The following is a 22132-nucleotide window of genomic DNA, read 5'->3' as shown; positions in this document are numbered from 1 at the left end:
AAAATAAACACATAATCAATATATATATTTTCTCATTAAAATTTAATATAACTAAAGATTATAAAATCTCTCCAATCTTTCATAACTGCAAAAGAGGAGATAAATAAAATAATGAATATCATGACTCACCCTGTGAACCCAATCCTTGCACTCGCTGTCCTGTACACATCTTTCCAAGGCTGAAGGCGTGAGCACAAGGAGGAAGTGTTTAGCCTGTCTGATGCTCTGCAATAGATTGTTGTCAAACTTGCCGGCTTCGAGTCTCTCAACGTCAATGAATACCGAGAAACCGCGCAGCTGCAGGTGCACTTTCAATAGACTCGCCAACTGCGAGCCGTTCGATCTGCGATAACTGACAAACACGTCGAGCGACTTGTCTGGCGATTCGTACTCGCACGAGCTGAATTGATTGTGCTGCATGTTCTTGATGGCATCGAGTATCCTAAGTCGGTGAATGCTATTGGTGATGCCACATTCGGTCAGTAACTGATCCTCCGAGAGATTGCGTATCGAATCCTTGTCCACGCCGGCGTTTAACATGCTGTACGTATAAATAGAAAACTCTTGGCCGATTGATTGCAGGAAGCTATTCAAATTACCAGTGTCACGGCTGCTATAGTCGGCCATCTTCTTCAGATTCTGCAGCTCTCGAGCGAATCTCCGGCGCATGATACCGTTTGTCAGGCCAATGTCCTCTCGCAGATTCTCCTCCGTCAACTGCAGTAACAGATCGCCGTCCACTCGACTCTCCACAAAGTTCGGCGCGACCTCAGCAAAGCCGATTTGCTTCACCCACTCGCGAACGTCCTCGGTAGACCACAAGGGTACTTGTTGGCTGAGTTTGTGCGGAATTTCTTCACCGATCAATCTTAATGCCTGAGCCGCATATTTGGACGCGATTGCGTTAGGACAACTGGCGACCTTCTTTAATGGCTCGATCGCGCCGATCGTCCGGAATATCTCGGTGTTGCCCTGCCTCTTCTTGATGCCCGCTTCCATACAAAAGTGGAAGGCCGCTAGATTGCGAGCCTCTTCTCGTTTCGAACTCAAAACCGGTACGAGCCTCTCCAGCCAGTTCTTGCTCTGGCCGTGAGCGTGCGCCAGGTTCGACTTGGCAAACTCGTAGGGGTTGTGCGACGTAATAAACGGCTCGACGAGGTCGAGGGTACCGGACTTGAGCACGGCCGCCTCGATCTCCTTGTTGGCGACTAATACAGCGATCGCCAGACAGGCATAGTACTTAATATTATCGTCGTTGTGGAAGGCGAGCGGAAACAGCCACATCGGTACTTTCCGCTTGATCATCGCCTCCTGATTCTCGGCGCCGCCATACAATGATAGATTCGCGAGCGCTCCCGCACAATGTCGTAGCGTCTCCACGTCATTCTTTCGGCACTCGAACAGCACCGCATCCAGACCGCCCAACCGGACCACATCACTGCACGTGCCTTCGCTGTGCTTGAACAGGTGCTCGAGGATCCCAGTGCCGACGCGCGCGTGATCTACCGAATTGGCGTTCTTCGTGCACACGCACGCCACGTTCACCACCTTCTCCAGGCCGTTCTCCACCACGTGAGCGCGATTCTCCGTAGTCAGACATTGTTCCAGCAGCCTCGCCGACGAGAACTGCAACTCGTGATCGTTCGCCACGCAGTTCGACATTAGGAGATCGAGACCGCCGCGCATTCTCAGGGTGTTGCACAGAGTATAGCCCAATTCGTGACCATGCGTTGGTACCGCCCAAGCTTTTCGGATGATCTCGTTCACCCTATTTAGCAACTGGGGTGCCTTGTTGCCGCAACTGACGCTGCTGCTCTTGCTGCAGCCATCGACGTTCGCCTTCAGTCGCTCCACGAAATTGTCGAGCAAGCTACAGTACTTGGTGATCGCGCAGTCCACGTCCTGCGGATTTGACTTGGAACACAGCAGGTCGAGATCGTCTAGTGGCAGGCACAGTAGCTCGTCCTCGGCCGTTGGTGGTCGCATACCATTCATTAGTTGATTCACCGCACTCGCTGCGCTGATCATCTTGGATGCGCTCACACCAGACTTGGACGCGATCGTGATGCTTGACTGCGAGCTTGACTCCATGTGTTTCTCGTGGTTGAAGATGCCGGTCGACGTGACTGTTTGTCGTTGCTGCTGCGCCGCCATCGCTTTCTATGAAGCAGAAAATATCATTTGTCAATTTTTCGGATTTTAAGGAAAATCATGAAGAATATTGCCATGAAGGTCTTGGGGAATATTGTTGGAGTTTAGTAATTAAGAAGGATAAATTACAAATATGTTTTGAAGTATTTTTTAAAATGATCTTCAGAAGTTAGCAGGCTGTTTAGCATGGTATGGTGATGAGAAATAGAGTATTTATACTAAATATCTTTTACTGAATGATGTAAAAATATATAATAATATATGATAAAATTTATAGATTATATTAGATGTCCATTCAAAAATTTTTGCTAAACTTACAATGCATTTTTTCAATTTACTTTTAATCCCAAATAATTCTTTCTAATTATTAAGATTTTTTTGCTTCTTATAATAATATTCTTATATCTATATATGTCGTAATTCGTGTTGTTGATGTTTACTAATACGCACATTACGTATTTTATTTTTCTATGACTTAACACTTCTAACTTTTCTCTTAGTGTAAACTCGCCTTACTAATTGCTCGCTAATTAGTATAAGCGGTACGAGTGACATATGTTGTAGCAATATATCAGATGTGTACGTTTTGCCTTCGATCCATAAAAATTTGAATCAAAAGTTTACGATTTTTCAATATAAATTTCTCAAATATTATTAACTATTATTACACTATTATTAAAGCTTACAATATTTTATGAATATTTTATAATTATATATTTCAAATAATATTTCTAATATTTTTTATTATTCTAATAAATAATTTAAACAATTGAAAAAATTAGTAATTTCTAATAAATATCTCTCCATAAGTGAGTGTTTTAATATTTCGCAATTATATATTTTATCAATAATATATAAATATTATATATTAATTTTCTAGAATTCTATAAATATATAATTGCAACATTACAAAATATGATTTCTTTATATTTTTCCGCGTTCATTTAAAGAATTTGAAATTTTCTATCACATATGTATAATGATTAATGTACAAAATATTTCATAAAAAATAATAAAAACAATCAACCTCTCAAAAAACATTTTTACGCCCTTAAATTGTGCCAATCTCACATGGCGTTCATTTACCATTCGCGAGTCGAGGCTGCACTTCCTCAGCATCATCTTGCCGAACGAATGTAATGTTTTCCGGAACGAACGAGTGTATTACGCTTCTCTCGCAGCCGCTGTCGAATCACGCGAATTCACTTTTCGACTGAAGCCCGACCGCAAAGCTCACTGGCGTTTAAATCACCGCCCGGTGTATCGCGAAGAAATGCATTAAACGCCGACGCGATCCAAAATGTGCCAAAATGCGGCGCAGCCGCCCCAATCGCGTTCTCCGCCGTCGTTAAGGATGACGATTTACAATTTAGGCTGTGTCGCTACCCGTGTGATGTTTTAAAGCTTGGTGATTCGCCAGAAGTGCGAATGTAAAACGAGAAAATTGCGTCTCGAGTTTTTCCGCAAAGCGACGACACATTACACATTGTCGCATAGTGATCTTATTGTTAGATCAATCGCGATCATTTTCATAAATAAAATCGCGTTCAACAAATATAAAGTGGATATGATATTAGTAAAATTTGCTGAAGTTGCTAGTCTGCAATTTTATGAACCCCAACAATATCTAAGAAATATTAAATAAGTAATTTAAAATCATCGAATATATCTTATCTATTATTTCGAAATATTTTATATCTACTAAAGAATTTTTCAAATTATTATTTTTTTATTAATTTTAAATAAAATTTTAATTATATAAGTATATTATTTTGTATTATTTTATTTTATTTTCTACTATTATTTTCTACTATTATTTTTGTATTATTTTATTTTCTATAATCTACTGATGATTGTAAAAATATATGAATTAATTAATGATTATTTTATGTAAAGCAAAAATTTTATAATGATTTAATTTACAAAAAAAAAAAAAAAAAACGATTAATATTCGATCTTTTACCTTTTCAGAAGTAAACGAATCGCTGTGGAGTTTTATCGTAGACGCTGCCATATTGTTGCTCTCCTGATGCGATAGATCGCCAGCTTTCAAGCTTCTCTGTTCCTGTAAATAAAAAATACACGCAATCGATATATTTATCTCCTATTTTTGAATTTGAAATTTATCTTTTATAAATTTATTGTCCTAGAAAATACTATATTTATTATATTATTATCACAAAAAGATTAACATTTGTTTTGTAATTTATATTTATAATTATTATCTATTATTAATATTTATTCAAGAAAAATATACGCTTTTGTGATTAAGAATTATTTCTAAAACTTATAAATTTATAAAATTATTTATTTTATTATTTATAAAATATCAATTATGTTATTTTTATTATATTTAATATATTGTTTCAATTTTGTTACTTGATTTTTATTTCTCCGAAAAAAATATTCATGTCACAAAATCCAGTATGATTCTTGTACATGTATAAATACGAAATAAAACAGACATTCCTTATAGTAACGACACCCTATATAACATTCCGCGCGTTGCAAGGAATTAACGCATATTATCGAAGGTCCACTTATAACGCACTCACTAATTTGCAGTAGCAGATAGATGATAGTATCTTATATTGAGAGAGCACAACTGTTGCACTGTATTCGAAACGATGAATGATTTTTTCGATGATCCGACATGTAGCCACAACATGCACTTTGCGCGCAATAACGCATAATGAGATATGCATTTCTGTCATTTAAATCCCTCGTACAATCATTACCATGATTAACATAAGAAATCGAGGTATATCACAACAGCATAAAAATTTAATTATAACACATATAATACATTGTAAAAAAAGAAATGACTGTTTAAAAAATTATTTTAATGTTTTATTTATCTTAAAATTTTTATTTTTTATCGTGCTTAATTTGAATCAAATAATACATTCATAAATTCATATATTCAATAAAATTAAATGTATAAAATAATATTAAATGTTTCATGTATAAAAATTCACATAGAAACACTTTACATTTCGTTCTTATCTATTTTTTCACCGAAGAAGAGAAACAATACTTTGATTCGAATAATTAATGCTTAATTGTAACTAATCAATTCCTGATACACATAAATATCCAGCATCCAATTGTATTAATTGTATTAAATACCACGGTATCCCGATGATATGATATGACGCACCTTTCTTATCGCTTTTCTATTGCCGCGTTTTTACAAGTGTCGATAGCACAACGGTCCTTTTCCCCGCAACACTTCGCGATACAATGATCCGCATTGTGGAAAGTGCGTCGATCTCGTTCGTCTCGAATGTCGATTTCTCTCCTTCCCTCTCTTGACGTATTTCTCTAAATATAATTCAATCGTGTCGTCACGGCCGTCTATTATACGACGTATTAAGTTCGATCCGCTACTTCCATTATACTATCTTCTATCTTGATTCGTGATTCGTGACGTCTACGATAATATCGCATATAAACGTATTGCCGAAAGAGGAAAAGCGTTATCTCGTCGCGAAAAGCTTGTCTGTCTCACTCGATGTACTCTGTATCTCGAAGATTTATCATTTCGTTCTGATAGAACAATAATTAATAATAGTTGCATTTTTTACATCCCATTAAATTTGAATATTTAGGATACCAAAGTCATCCTCGAATTAATCGAGTGTATTTATTGCGGTTTTGAGCAATGACTATTTTCTAGCATTGAATAATATGATCATTTTTTTAAATTTAAACATTTTAATATACTATATTTTAATATATAATATTTAATATTTAATATATATTTTAATAATATATATTTTTTATTTTTTATAATAATTCAATGTTGCGTGTTCTCTTTTTATACTCTCGTGAAAAATTTTCTCGTCGACTTTCGACATTTTATTTACAAAAGTAACGAATATATTCATTTACACGAGGTCTGCTTTGTTTTATTTTTAGGCGATCGCATGTGATATTTTGAAAATTCTTTGTATAAACAAATCTTCAATTTTAAATATGCGGTTTTTCGAATATGAACGGAATATTTTTAACGATCATCGAATATTTTTCAAAGGCATTTACGTCAGTAGAACGTTGTCTCATATACGTTTCTCAAAATGTTACATCAAAATGCTTCATGTTAAGAATTGCCCGTTCGTTACGATTCATAGTAATTTACCGAGGAAATTACTAGATGTCAAAAAAGAATATGAAACATTTCCTCGGACTCACCACTCGCGATCGTTCGAATTGTTTTCGATGCAATATTCCACGATGTATCGGCCACGGTGCACTCATATTTTAATTGAGATTCACATCACTCTTTTAATATGGAAAATAAAAATGAATATTTGACGACAATTATCCCTTTTTATTTAAACAAATTGCATTGCTCGAAATAAATATTTTCTTTCACAGAAGATAATTCATTATTTTTTATTAAAGAAATTTTTATTAAAGAAAAATCTGAAAAATAGAGCACAATTATCAAATTATTTTTTTATTAACCAATGTAAGAGTATCTCAAATTAATTTTAATCAAATTTCTTTTATTTAATTATAATTCCAATGAAATAAATTAATTCAATAGAGATCTTGCAAGGTACTTTTCTTAATTATTCCAAGCTAGATTATTTTTTAATTAAATAATTAATATTATTTATAATTAAATTAAATTAAATTATGTTTAATTAAATTAAATTATTTATTTAATTAAATTATTTATTTAATTAAATTATTATTTAATTAAATAATTACGAGTCACACACATTCGTCAAAATATTTACAGATGAAAAATCAAGAATCGCCACTATTTGGCGTTACTAATTGTACAACACAAAGAATGCGGTAACAATAAATCACTGCGGTCGCGAACGTAATGGCAGCGCGGCGCAAACTAATCTGAACTGTGTTTAAGCTCGATTCACTACCCCGCGAGAGAATTTAATTTCGTTACGCCCACTATGTGTACGCCACTATGAATCAGAGACAGAGAGAGAAATGCATTTCGCACATCGATCGCGTAATCGGTGCGGCTTTTTAAAAGAGGTCTCAACGTTGCATCGTGTCGTTGCTATTTTTCGCCTAGTCTAGAAATAGTCCACGAGCAGATTCTCTCGAATCGCGAATGACTCGTCGTTCGTCTCGATTCGTATTCTACGGACGACCGACAACGTTAAACACTGACAGACAGCCACTGATGCATTATTCGCTCACAGCTGCACCCTATCACATTGATGATTTATATATGAATGTTGAAGGGATTACAGACTCTCGATTAGAATAAAATTAACCTCTTCTCCCCTGTATAAATTTCTTTATTGATTCAATTTGTGCTTTCAGTTTCAACCTCGTAATAATTATATTACGTATGATTATAATAGCCATGTACAAAAAAACACAAAAATTATTATTAATTAAAGAGAATGATTTCACGTTAATCAAACAATTATAACAAGCAAAGCTTCCCGTTGTAAGACGCTTTGTTCTTCCAAATGATCTCCACAGCCTCATAAATTCGATTGAATTTGCACGAAAGAAGAAAAAGCTGTTTATAAATTGTAATCTTGCGGTAATTTCCGCCAAGATGTCGCCGAGCGTTTTATCAAATTTTCATTGAGCTTTTATCACTGTGGCTCTCATTGGTCGATTCGATAATGGCCTCTGTACCTCGGGGAAATTCACGGTAACCTTCGTCTGCCTGTAGCGACCCTCGTGTCCTTGAAACCGTGACATTGCAGTCAGCTGGTAATCTGACTGAGAATACTCGCTCTATTTCCGCGTGGCGGAGATATCGGTGACACCTAGTAGTATTCGTAATCATCCTCAGCGTCGTCTTCTGGCACGTCTTCTAATTTCTCACCGAAATCTGAACGATGATGTCACATTCGCGGCGTTGAATGAACAACAACTCAGGTGTCGTTGACAAAACACGATTCTATTTTAATAACCCTCACCTTCTCAAAGTGTGGATCGTGTCTCAGAAGTCGGAGTACTTGCTTAAGCTACTGTTTAAATTTTTAAGCGCGTTGTCAGGTTGATGTGCAACAACAATAATGGACATTTTCATATTCTTTTGATTCGTGAGACAAAAATTGTCCGGCAATTATATAAGAAAAGAAAGAATGATGCAGAGAATTGTCCGCTGTAGTTTTGCACCCTCCTTCAAATTCGATTAAAGAAACGCTTGATTTTAATAGCCAGGATTGTCGTACCATTTGCGAGGTGTTAGTCAGGATTCGAGTACGAGGGAGTAGGACTATCGTATCGCTGCGGGACTTCGGACCTGGGCAAAGGTCCCGCGCCAGCAGCCTCGACAGTCGCTGTCCCATTCAAAGTCGACATGCAACCAACGAATCGACCGATTGACCGAACGACCGTCAACGAGGAACGTCACGAACGAACTGCTCCTCCGCGGGGATTGCGAATTATCGACCCGCAGCGGTTTACTTTCGCATTCTCGGCCATACCCGTGACTACCACCCCTTTGCCATGGAAACGAGGGTGATGTTTTCGCAAAAGTAGGAAAACAAGAAGATAGAAGAAAGCGGATAGTACTCGCATCGACTTTAGCAAAGCAGTTGGAATTTTTCTTATGCGAAACAAAAAGATTTTTCAATATTTCTCGATGGATTTTTATCTCAATGATTTTTGCTTTCGATTGAAAAAAAAATTCCTAATATTTATAAAAAGAAAAAAGAATTTTTAATATTTTAAGGGTTTTTTCTGTTTCAGAATATATGATATTTTCTTTCAATTATTACAGTAATAATTATATAATTTAATTAAAATAATAATTATATAAAATAAATAGTGTGTTTATTTTAAAATGTAACATGAAATTTTTAGTAAAATAAATATTATAAAATAACTATTGTTTTCATTAGTCTTATTCAAATATTAAATAGACTATTTTAAATCAAAACTGCGTGTAAATTTTACAAAAAATTATGTATCGGATTTTATCGTTCCGTAAATTATTCATGTTGTACTAAATAAAAATTCTTCCATATTGCGTTTTTTCCGAATCGCATGTTATCGTGTAATTTTCAATATTTTGAATAATATGTAGAAAAGAAAGAAAGAGAAAGATATTTACATTTCATGTAATATTACAAAAATACAAAGAGAAAAAAAGAAACATATATTAAATAAAAATTAAAATTAAATTAGAGAGTATTAAATAAAAAAATTATTTTAAAGTCTAAAAAACTATTAAAAAATATTACTAAATACGAAAAAAACTATTAATTGTAATATTTTGTATCAATGATATAAATCTGTTCGCATTGTAACAATGAGATAACATCGAAGAATATTGTTCTTTAAGCTAAATCTGGCGACATCTCTTGGAAAAGCTTGCAAGTCGCGAATAAAGATAAATACAATCGAATGTTCATTTATCAGATGTATACAGAATATCTTATTTTAATCCGCTATGCGCGATAATAATCGAATTAATTAGATCATTTCAACTCGCATGAGGCACACTTGCGCTATCGTTGCTTAAAATTCCGCGTATTTTCGTCGGATTGAAAAAAAAAAATAAATTTATGATGAAATTGCATTGCGTTAAGAACAAAGTTCGACACGAATGTTGCAAGGTCGACACGTGGGGTCAAGGATAGCACGGATAGCACGATAGAATGAAAAAAAAGGAAAAAAAATAATGGACCGAACACACCCACGGACGAAATGGCACGCAATCGTCCGCGGTTTTCGAGACGAGCACGCATCTCTTTCCCATGAAAGATGATTTATCTTCCTTTCGAGCTAATCGAGCTTTTTTGTTGCCGGCTGAATCTACCTACGCGACTCACGCGAAAGCGCTATCAACGCAAACGTCTGGAAAATTAATTATTCTTCCCTTTTTGTGGCTACATTAAAATATTGTGACATTTCAAAGATTTAATGTTTAAAGAAAGATAACATTTTTATTATTACAATAATGTGTAGAATCAAAATTCAAATAATGAGAAGTATTTGATTTGAAGATTTAATCATTTTTCGTGCAAAGTGAAAATATGTAAAAAAAATATATAATTTCCATTTTTTTTAGATAAATAAAATAATAAAATTTTTTTTAGATTAATAAAATAATAGATTAAAATTATAATGATTTAAAATATCTTTGTAAAGTGCATATTTTATAAAAATATATATTTTTATATATATATTATTATATATTTTAATTTCTATAAATTTTATAAAATAGTTATTTATGAGAAAAAATATAAAATTGCTATCAAATTATTTTATATTTTTTCTCATAAATGTACGATTCTTTCCTTTTATTTTCCACTTTTTATTTATAGGGAGAAAAATTAGATACCAGGGTGAATCGTATCGAAAGTTCGTGACGGCTCGATTCTACCGGGTGACCCGGATCGCGTTGACGAAGCTTACGTTTCGCGATTATTTACTCCTGGCGGCGTGTCGTAATCTAAATTTAGACGAATTCAGCTAGGTCGGCTACTACGTGGCTTTTGAGTCAGCAGCGTGCACATTTTTGAACACGAGCCAAACTGACTCCTCGTGTCGAACGACACGGCGTCTCACGATTATACGGGAGTATTCGAACTAACCGCTTGTGTTCGCTTGTATCTCGTGGTACTTTTTGCGAAATCATCGCCTTGGCTAATAGTCAAGGTCGAGATTACGGTCGTTATCAGATACACATATGTACGCATAAGAAACAGCAGCTTGGCTTATTTAACGTTACTTAACAAAAACATTGAATTTTTGAATATATTTCAGACAAATCTGACTTATGTTAGATAAATTTTACGTTATATTTACCTTCTTATCATTATATTCAAATATATTTAAATATATTTAATGTAATCGCTCTTCCTCTCTAGCTCGGACATATTAAATTACTCAGATGATGTAGCGTTTCTTTTTATTTGCGAATTTTTTACGTTTTTATATAAAAGATTTATGTATTTAATTAATTTTTATTAATCAATTACGCTTAGTATTTAGATAATATAATTAATAATAATATTAGTCAACATTTATAATTAATAATATTATTCAACATTTTTGAAGTAGGAAAGAATCTCAATTAAATTAATTAATATTAATATTTTTATAATAATTATATTAATTATATTATTTTATATTAATATTTTTGACATTTAATTGAGTCTCTCTTCTATCTAAAAAAATATCAAATAAAATAATATTATCAGAATTATTAGAAATGCAAGAATTCAAGAATTATTTCAACGAATATTAAGACTTTGACTAAATTGTAAATTCTATATTTTAATTTTATCAATTTTAATTTTATCACAAAACACGATTAATATTAAGCTTTAAATAATTTTAGATAAATAAATATTTTATTATTTTTATATTTTTATAAATTATATAAATTAAAAAAAACACTCGTTAAAAATCAACATTGATTCTTTCGCAAATCATAGGATCAAAACCGAAAGATCTCATTCACGATGCGCAGCTTCGCACTTCATCGAGTGCAACGCGTCGGAACAACACCGTTGTTGAGGAAAACGGAACGCACGCGCATGTCAACGACCCCCGCAACAGCGCCTTATCCGCGCTAGGTTTCCGTGCCAAATTATTCGCCGCACGCGGCCGCACCCACGGAGAGTCTTCCTCTCGATCCTTTTGTCGCTTAAACAAGAAAGGTCAGGCTTAGAGAGAAAGAGCCAGAGCCTGAACGGACGAGGAAACCTTGAAAGAGCCTCCTTTGTCCACCTACGATTTTTCATTCAGGCTACCATGTATTGTATACGAACGTGTCTCTCTTTATAAACCTTCTTAATTATGAAAAATATTGAAATACTCTCGTAAATACTCTCGCATCTGTATCTTTTACGCCAAACCGGAAATAATAAGAGCGTAAAAATTTTGATTTCACGCGACTTGTTCGGGAATACGTCCACTTTATATTGATATCGATACTTTTCCTTTCATTTATCTATTTATTTATTTTATTTATTCAGTTTTTATTATTTATATTCAATTTTCATTTTATTTCATATAAAGGAGAAACTGCAAATGTACGTGTAAAATAAAAAATTAATAAAAATACGTGGATAAATCAAATAAAAGTTGAATATAAATAATAAAAATTGAATAAATATAAATTTAATATAAATGCAACTGCTAGGATTTTGTTAAAAATCGAAAGCAAATTTCTCGCAATGATTGTTCACAGTCTGGCATCTCTTCGTTCATTCATTAAGAAGTAAAAACTCACCCTCGCGGCAGCGACACTCTTCTCTGCCGAGACGCCATCGAGCTCGACACGCGCTCTCGCCGCCGTCGCGGCGCTCTGCTCCTTGTACGAGACGTCGCCAGCTTGCAAAGCCCTCATCTCGGCGCTGTTGGCCGTCGCCTTCTCGGCGCTAAATCCATCCGTGACAACCTGATGGAAACAGATGATTAAGCATGAGGGAAGAGTAAAACCAAGCGAATTAATCAAATCTGAGATTATTATCTACTTTAGATGCAATATTAAAATGCGACACTTTCGGAGATGGACGCAATCCTTGACCTAGACTAGCCGGAGGAAGCCGCACCTCAGCCATTAAACATCCGCTCTAAACGTTATCGTTGATGTTTGTAACGTCTATCAAGCAAACTTCATTCGAGACAAATTCAAGAGCTGAATCATCCGCACAATTCTTATCAAATATGTATTTTCAGGGAACAGCCGAATAGCTCGACGAATCCATGTATTGATGACGTACGTGAGATAAATTCTTCAGTTTTAATTTTAATTTTATGAGATTAATTCGATATGTTGATAGATAAATATACATATAATTTTGTTCTTAATTCTAATTTATTACTTCTGTTTTTCGTATCTTATTATTTTATTTTGAATCAAATCTCTAATCAAATTCTGGACGAAATTTTTTATAAATCTTGCTGACAAGATTTTTCATTAATACTACTGCAATTTTTAATTTCCATAATTTTACTATTGTATTTAACTGTTAATGTTTTATATATTAATTATTTTTCAATTAATAATGAATATAAAGTTTAATTATAAATAATAAATATAGAATATTGAATCTTTTATTAATATTAAAAAAAATCAAAAGATAATATGAGATAAGAAAACGCTTACCTTTGTTTTAGAGGCGCTGGTCATTTTCTTCTGTTCAAACTTCATAGTTTCTTGACCAGCAGGTAGATTTGCTATATTAGGTATGTTTATCGGCTGATTTATACCATGATGAAGATTGTTCAGGGAATTCAGAGAACTCAACTGGGATGGAGAACCGCCCGTCAAAGTGACAGCGTCGCTGACAGGTGGCGGCGTATCCGGATCCGGAAAAGTCACCAACGGTTCCGTGAGATTGGTTTCTTCCGGTCCATTGCCATCTCTATGAAATAAACATAAAAAAGGATTCGTCATCGAAACGAGAAGTAAAAATTGAGCAAGATAAAAAATGACGTATAAATTTATAAGACGAGAATTTTTTAGAAAAATGTGCATAGCAAAAATTAAGGCAATATTGAAAAAATTAAATATTTTAAAGAGACATTTTTTTTAAATGACATATACATATTTCAAATTTAAACAATAAGAGACATTTATTTTTTCCAATTTCAAAAAATTAATATTATAAATAAAACAGTTCGTCGAAGCTAATTTTAACTCGATATTTTCAAGCAAAATTATCACCTTTACGTTTATATCATTGATAATAAACCAGTTTACGGGAATGATAATATGTTCAAACATATAGTATGTTACTATTGATTGGAAAAATACACAGTGAGCAGATAAAACATTTTAAGGCTACTTTTATGCAGATTAAATTTATATACAATGTTCTCTTTTTATTTATCTTTCGCTACGTGATATAATCAACTCAACACACATCAATAATGAAAGATTATCTCGCATTCCGATGTAAAATGACACGTGAGCAATGTGTTAAAAATAATCTGACCGTTTCGAAAATAACACGCAAATCGGAATTATACGTATACAAATATTCCGTTGACGCGTTTCAGAGCTTTCAATTGCGAAAATTTTCGTTATGAAACTTAAACGCATGTCCGAACCTTTATATATATCGAAGGAAATGAATCACTAAATTTTTAGTAACTGGAGAAGTTGAAGGCGAGAAACCTCTGATGTTTCGACAGAAGATGAAGTCAAATATTTTTCGAATTATTACTGCCAGCTAAAATTCTTTGAATTTTTATTTTAATGTTCTTTTAATTTTTATACTGATAATGAGATCGACAAATCTTTAGCAACAGAATATTTGAACGTTATTGTTTTTATTTTTCGATCTAATAAAAATTTCATTTTATTTAATATTTAAAACTAACCAAATATTGTAAAAAAGCTAAGTATTGTAAAGCTAAATGTCGAAATAATAGTTATATTTAGGCATTAGATTAAAAAAAATATATTATACAATAGTATGTATAATTGTATATAAATAAATATAAATAATAGAAATTTTGAAAATAGCTGCACGCAAAAATAGCCAAATATCACGACGATGAGTATTAGATTTGTCACGTTGGCAAACTTAAAGATGTTTCTAAAAATATCAATTACTTATGAGAAATTACGTATGAGAAAAGCACGCGAAATCACAATTATTTTCGCGAAACATTCAACGTGACACGTGATGTATCCCTTATAAACACACTCGTTCAAAACATTTTTATTAAACACCAAGTTTCAAAACACTAAATTTCTTCTCAACGATCCGAAGAGTCACTTTTAATTTACAAGTTAGATTTAATTTCGAAAGTTGTTGATCGACTCGAGAATGAACCAACCTGTCCACGAGGTTCTCCATACTGCTTCGCAGCCGTTGCGAAAAGTTGGTCGACATGTTCTTCATCTCCGAAATGCCGCGCTTGAGTTCCGTCAGATCGCTCTTCATGGAGCTCGCTTTCATCTCACTCGACGAGGACGAGGTGGAGAGGATCCTCTGCGAGGACTTGACCCTGCTGCTGCTACTACTGCTGGTACTGGTGCTGCTACTCTGGCGTTGGCTCTGGTTTGTCGTCAGCATCTGTCGAGTCAAAAGCCGTTTTCGTTCTATTTAAGATCCAACATGACTCATTCGTTTTGCCCCTCTCTTTTATCTCTATCTCAAAATCTCTTTCTCATTTTAAATGTATAATAATATATAATTTATTCGCCAAAGTTCTCTGAATTTCTCGATCAATCTAATATGAAAATATAGCATATAATGAATACATATAATCATAATATTCACTACAATATATATATTTTATTGATTACCCCTTCCATAGTAATTATATCTTCTTTTCTACTTTCTAAATTGATGATTGTAAAATAAATTTTTTAATTTGAATTAAAAAAATCGATACTTAAAGTATTTATTAATTAATATTAAAATGTATTTATTTTAAATGTATACTATTTTAAAATAATAAACATACAAAAAAACATCTTTTTATATATTTCTGACATGAGAAAAAATTCCTAATTATCGCTTAAAATTATATAATAATAATTTGATATAATTAGCAATAAAAAATTTATCACAATATTATTTATATATTATGTAATATTATTAATATAATATTATTAAATATGAAATTTATCACATTTATCCGTTTAAATAAAATTTACTAGCATACATTCCTTTAAAACAATCTTTTTATCATATAAAAACTACTAATACAAATTTATTTGAAAATTTTTTCGTGTAAATATTTTATTTTCAATTCCGTTTGACAATCATGATAATAAATTTTTTATACAGATCTAATATTTTGCAAAGTTAAATTGTGCCATACAAATTTAATAAATATTTTGAAGAAATAATCCTTCTAGAAAAGTTCAAAAGGAAAAATGTAAACAATATTTGTGCATAAGAGAGTAATATTAGCAATGGCGGTCGGCCAGCAGTCATTATGAGACACAAGATAACTCGGCTAAGACGCCTGGAAACGAAAAGGGCCCGATAAATTTAGAAAGAGGCAATGTTCTCTCAAAAGTGAGAAAACATCGAGAGAAGGGACCTTGAAACATAGCATCAAGATTCACCGAGAGATTACGTGGAATTAATCTTTAATGGCACAAAAAAATGTATGTGGGCGACCATATTGCGTAAATGCCTACAATCATTCGTCGAAGGATCGTGATTTCTAATTACGTGATGATCAGTCGGAGATGGACCGACAAGTGATTTTGCTCGTAAAATAACGTTTAATGTAATGTCGTTGACATTTCATAGAAACGATGAATTGAATTTGAATTTTTGCGAGATTTCGTATTTATACATACTATATTTAGCAGAATATAGAGTGCTATTTCTGCAGTGTTTGTAATTTTCGAAATCAAATCTAAAATATACTAAATAAACTATACTTATAAATTTATTTCAATTGGAATAAAATAATTTTTAATTAGATTTAGTAGTATATATTTAAGTAGTTTTATTTTTTATTTTTAATTAAATTAAATTAAATTAATTTTATTATTAATTTTTAATAACGTAATAATATTAAATATTCTATAAAATCTTATAGCTTGGAAAATAAAATAATAAACGAAAATAGGGGGAAAGAGGGAAAGCATTGTTAGAAGCGATTTAAACGAGCGATGACGACGATTATTATTTTTGGCGCTTTTAGCAGATTGTCGAGATAGACTCATAATAGATGAATAATTCGAAATTTCCTTGTACACACTTTCAGGAAATTCGTCTCAGACGTGGGCGTCAAAGACGGCGCGACACTTTGACAGCCGTTTCTAGCTAACGCAGAGATTAAAGACCGTGTAATCCTCCCGTGTAATCGTTGGATTAGAAGAAATAGTCTCGAAAAAGGCAACGATCATGTTTCCTCGAAACAGTGAGGCCAAATAAATATTGCACGGCGCGACTTGTTTCTGCTAAATATGCACAAACCTGTGCGAAGTGTGCAGAAGAATATGAGTAAGTCTCCGACTTACATTCGATTCGAAAATATCATACAAAAAATTACATTTGGTCGCTCCTCTTTCCTTCAGAATTAATAATTTAATACAATTCAGTAGCTTGTGTATGACTGAATTTAATAAGAGAAAAAGAATAATAAGAGATAAAAGAAGAAATACAAAAGTACTAAAGTGCGATTGATGATTTAGGTTCGAAATTTATTATTAAAGCGTATCTCTTTTTACCTCTCTCTCAATTTTTCTTTATCTATCTATCTCTTATTGTATAATTAATTTTTCTTTTATAGAATTATTATTTTGTTTTCCAAGCTACAAGATTTTCAGAGAATATTTAATATTATTATGCTATATTTATGAATATTTAATATGATTATGTTATTAATTAAAAATTAAATAAAATTACTTAAATATATTTTAATAAAACTAATTAAAAATTATTTTAATATATTTGATCGAAATAAATTATCTAACTAAAATCTCATTTCGAATAGTCGTAAAAACCGCAAAAATAGCATTCTATTTTCTTTTATAGAAAGAAAAATAGTCTTTAAGGATTTAAAATTTAAATAGTGAATTTTCTTGAAACCATTTTGAATAAAAATCATATCTCTCGCGCTTGTTAATCAGCAAAAAATACTCGAAACGCAAACGATTCTTGCGAAGATATGCGAGCGGATGACGATATCTCTTCTTCTTTCTAAAGAATCACGATGTCTCGAAATATATGGGCAAATATTTGAGAAACAAGTAAAGCGGGAAAGGAAAAGCAAGAAATAATCACCTGCGACGATGTGGTGGTGACCTGCGGATGATGGGTGACGTGGTGCGTCCTGCCCGTCACCAGATTGTTCTTCTTTTGGAAGTTCTCCATGACGGTATGCATGTCCCCGTTCTCGCTTCCGTCCACTGGAAACTCCGACATCTGCAACAGGCGTATCGGCATCGTTAATCGAGATATTTACGCATATATTAATTGCGTAATAAAAAGATATATGTCCATCCCTTTATTTGTAACACAAATATATGTCGACAAACGTGTGCACATGTGTTTTAATTGCGCGCTAATCAAATCAAAGCCTGATGTATCTTGATTGCAAGGCCCTAATAATAAATCCTGAGAAGCGATTGGCAGCGCGACTTTGGCAAGATAGAAGGTGAGACAGTTGATCGCGTTGACAGGAACTACGCGTTGCAACTATGCGTTTGCTTAAACGAGAGACATATGGAGAGCGAGCTCCCACGCGGTCACTAATAAAAACGCGCGATCGAACCCGGATCTATCCGAACACTCGATATTCTTCTAAGGTGATCAAGCTTTCTAGTCTCGCGATTCCCAGTCTCTCTCCAGCAGCGGGAAATCAAGCTCGCTGGTGGAAATGCTATCGGATATGCTCGAGGCCGCTCGAGGTCGACATAAACGCTGGATGTTCGATTAAACTCGTCCGATAATTGTGTAATAGCTTGTATATACGCGAATATAATCTTGGAACGCGATTCTAGAACGATCTCTCTCATTAGAAGGTTCCTCTTCGCGGATAATTATTATCTGAAACTATGCAAATCAAGTCTGAATGTAATATGCTTGCAAAACTAGTTAGTATTTCATATATTATTTTTTTACTGTCTTCTTCGTGATCCAAGTTAAATGTGTAATCTTAGGATATTTTATATTATTAAAGGAGATCGATAAAAAAAATATTGATTTTATCGAATAATCATCTTGAAACATTCTTTCCTTTCTTTGCGACATACTTGCGCTTTGTTGTTACATCATTTATACGCAGTTACATATTACATAAGTAACTTTACGTTGCATATAATGCAATCGTCGAAATGTTTCAATATTCCTATAATGCACGACAATTCAAAGAGAATAAATTTCGTCCGAGTGTTGATTTGCAGACACACTTGACAATATTATTGCAATGTTTTCATCAACTAAATGCAATGTTTTCATTTCATTAACTTTAATTATTACTCAATAATTGCCACTTTAATTATTTGTGAGACACGTAATACTTCATGCAACATGTAATAATGTGTAATTAGTCAAATGTGTAATTAGTCAAAATACCCCACAGTATTGTTGCGTTGCATTCGAGCTCGTTTCGCGTCTTGGATGCAGCAACTATATAATCGGGACAAGTGCAACTATCGCGAGACGTGCGTGGATGGGCGATACGTTGCATTCCATGCATGCACTCTTTCGATAATTCCGCGGGATTTGCATAGGCGTGGGCGCGTGCAATACGCGTGTGTACGCGAGAGGCGCAATATCCGGCATCTTTCGAGCAATGTTTAGAATCGCGTCGCGATTTTCTTTCGATTCAGAAGAGAAACCCGATTCAACAACATCGGTTTAATCCCCTTTAAAGCTTCAAAAATGTTACGTTATTTATCATACATTACTGTATTATTTCTGTTATATAATAATTATATAATTGTTATATAATATCACATAATTATATTATAATTTTTGTTATATAATTAAAAAAATATATTTAACTATTGTACATATGTGTATGAAATATTACCTCATAAGTTTTTAATTTGCATTTATTAAAAAGTAAAAGAAAAGATAACTATAAATACTCGGTGCTGAGAGATAAGAATTAAGTATGAATTGCAAACAAAAGAATACCAGAGAATACATACTCCAAAAAAAACATCTTCAAGAGTCTTGAGTCTTTCCGATCAAGCGAGTTAAAATATCTCAGATATAAACATCAAAGTATATAAATCAAATCTAAAAAGATCTATCATTTCCCTCTCTCTTTCTTTGTATTAATACACATATATATTATAATGAATTTAAACTAGTGAAAAAAAATAAATTAATAAACTGAATAAGTACAGGGTAAATTAAAACCTCGACTGACAGGTTTAATAAAGTGTCAGGTTAGGTTAGTTCTCAGTTTATGCGGAAACCGGAAGCTACACGCATGGAATCCGTGTATCTTTGTACATGCGGGCGACTTAAATATGCTTTTCCCGGACAAAGACAGCTGACATGTAGACTATTATCGAGCGAAATAGAAACGAAAAAGATCCATCTCTCTTCGATAATACAACGCATGGCTATCCCTGGTTATTCCAGGATATCCCTGATCGGGATCGGCCATTCCCTCTCCTCCCAAACATTCTTAAACATTCATAATTTAAATTCGGGAGCATCAGAGAGAACTCGGACCTCTCTGATCCTCCCGCGTCGAAAAAGCGAGGAGAGAAAAAATTGCCCACCCAGCTGACGCTCGCCGGCGTCCGTCCGCCTCGTAGTCTGGCACGTAGTCCGTGGCGACGTGAGATCGACGACGATCGAGGAGAAGAGGAGAGAAGGCTCCGAGGACAAAACGGACCGCGCGTCGTTGTTATGGCGGATCGGTGAGGGAGCCGAAGTCGCGCGAACGGATAGTACGTCGCGTACCGGCGACGACCGCTGGCGGGAGGAGCAACGACACCACCCCACAATCGACGTACATCGCGCGCGCCGGTCGCGCTCGCACTGAAGCAGCGTGCGGTTGCCACCCGTGCGACGCGACGGACGGGTCACGTGACCCGCGGTCACGTGACGCGCGGCAACATCGCGCCGCCGCCGCGCACGTGAGCGCCGGCGAGTTAAAGTGACACGAGCAAAACTGGAGATTTAAATGGTACGAGTTTGCGAATTTGCTTTCTCACCTCTATCTTACCTTTCGTTCATAACAAGCTTTGGAATATTGGAAAGGGATGTGAACGATAGAATGTTTTGATTGTAGATAGACGGAAAACAATAAAATCGAAAAGCCAATTTAATTGAAAAAAGGTTAAATAGATGGCTAGAATAAAATCTTGTTATAAGTGGGAAGTAAAAGATTCTGTAAGAGATAAATAGATAAAATTATAGATAAAATAAAATAGACAAAATTTTAAATTGATAAATGTTTTTAAATAAAATAAAATGGATAAAAAATTATGGATAAAATAAAATTAAAGTTTCTTCATTAGATATGTTTGTGTGTATAAAACACGATAGATTCAGAGTTCGAAGTATATGTGGAATTAATAAAATTTCACGCGTGCATTTGAAGAAAATTAAAATGAAAGACGATAACGTTGAAAAATGAAAAAAAAAACATTCTAATTAATGTTGAAATTCCAGGAAGTTTATATTTTGCTAAAACAATAGATTTTTCGATCTCGATTAAGACGAGAATTACAGACAGCACAAGTGGAACAACGATAATATTCATTTCTCAGAACGACGATGGCAAAGAGACGATGCTTCTTGTCATCATCGTCGCTGCGACGTTATGTAAGAAGCTCATCTCTTTCCCTATCTTTCTGACTGACAGTGCATCTGTTGAAGTGCTTTGCAGCGAGCCACTTGTGGTAGAAAGTTTACGAGGGCGCAGTTTTAGGGGAAGAATTATCAAGCAACTTGTCGCTTTTCCACGTCTCCTTTCATTGATAAATGCGAAACATGCGACACTTGAATAGCTTCACAAATTATGGATATTCTCATTTGTTACATTAATTAATATCGTTCATATTCATATTATCATTCATTTTTTATTAGAATTCTGAAGAATGGGATAAAATTTATCTTTATATTCGACAAATTAAAAGAAAAGACAAAAAAAGGTCTACGTTGTTTAAAATAAATAATTCTTTAGCATACACTGATAAGGAAACAAGTTTAGAAAAAATAAAATTACAATACTGATTATGTGTTTTTTAATGAAAAGACATGATCTGCTGACAGTCTTTGACTGATTTATGATTTAAAGAAATGTGAAATTTTATTATTTCCAATTCGTAACTAAAAAATTTAAAAATTCGATTAAGTTGATTTTCATATAAATAATTATATTTTCTATAGACAAATAAAGCAAGACAAAAAGAAACGGTTTACGAATATTGTAACGTGACGTCTGATGAAACTGACAATCAGCTGTTTCGCCAAATCAGATAAGTCACAACCTTTTCACAAATTTTCCAGATAATGCATTACAACAGCGAACGCATTAAAAACCGCATACACTTTCTTATTTCCATCTCTCTTTCTTCGGGAGATACGGATAATCAACCGGAGTCACTTTGTCAGGATATCCT

At 33.7% G+C, this 22132-nt stretch overlaps 1 protein-coding gene across 9 annotated transcripts in view; it reads right to left on the bottom strand.

Moving 5' to 3' along the window:
• LOC105248518 (sterile alpha and TIR motif-containing protein 1) overlaps window positions 1–22132 on the bottom strand; it is a 93894-nt gene that overhangs the window by 2554 nt on the left and 69208 nt on the right. For 8 of the 9 annotated variants that reach the window (XR_002192424.2, XM_011253350.3, XM_011253349.3 and 5 more), the window contains 6 exons: window positions 17823–17963; window positions 14905–15143; window positions 13223–13481; window positions 12344–12511; window positions 4115–4216; window positions 130–2160 (listed from right to left, as the gene is read on the bottom strand). Coding sequence is in view for 8 of the 9 variants with exons in the window: in XM_011253350.3 (XP_011251652.1) it covers window positions 130–2160; window positions 4115–4216; window positions 12344–12511; window positions 13223–13481; window positions 14905–15143; window positions 17823–17963 (2940 nt within the window). In the remaining variant the exon portion in view is untranslated. Of the gene's footprint in view, window positions 1–129; window positions 2161–4114; window positions 4217–12343; window positions 12512–13222; window positions 13482–14904; window positions 15144–17822; window positions 17964–20281; window positions 20455–22132 lie in introns of those variants that run through there. The other variant, XM_011253351.3, reaches the window with a different exon arrangement.

This window comes from Camponotus floridanus, unplaced genomic scaffold (assembly GCF_003227725.1).
Source record: "Camponotus floridanus strain SB8 unplaced genomic scaffold, Cflo_v7.5 scaffold164, whole genome shotgun sequence".
Lineage (NCBI taxonomy): Eukaryota > Metazoa > Arthropoda > Insecta > Hymenoptera > Formicidae > Camponotus > Camponotus floridanus.
This window is presented reverse-complemented; position numbering and strand designations above follow the sequence as displayed.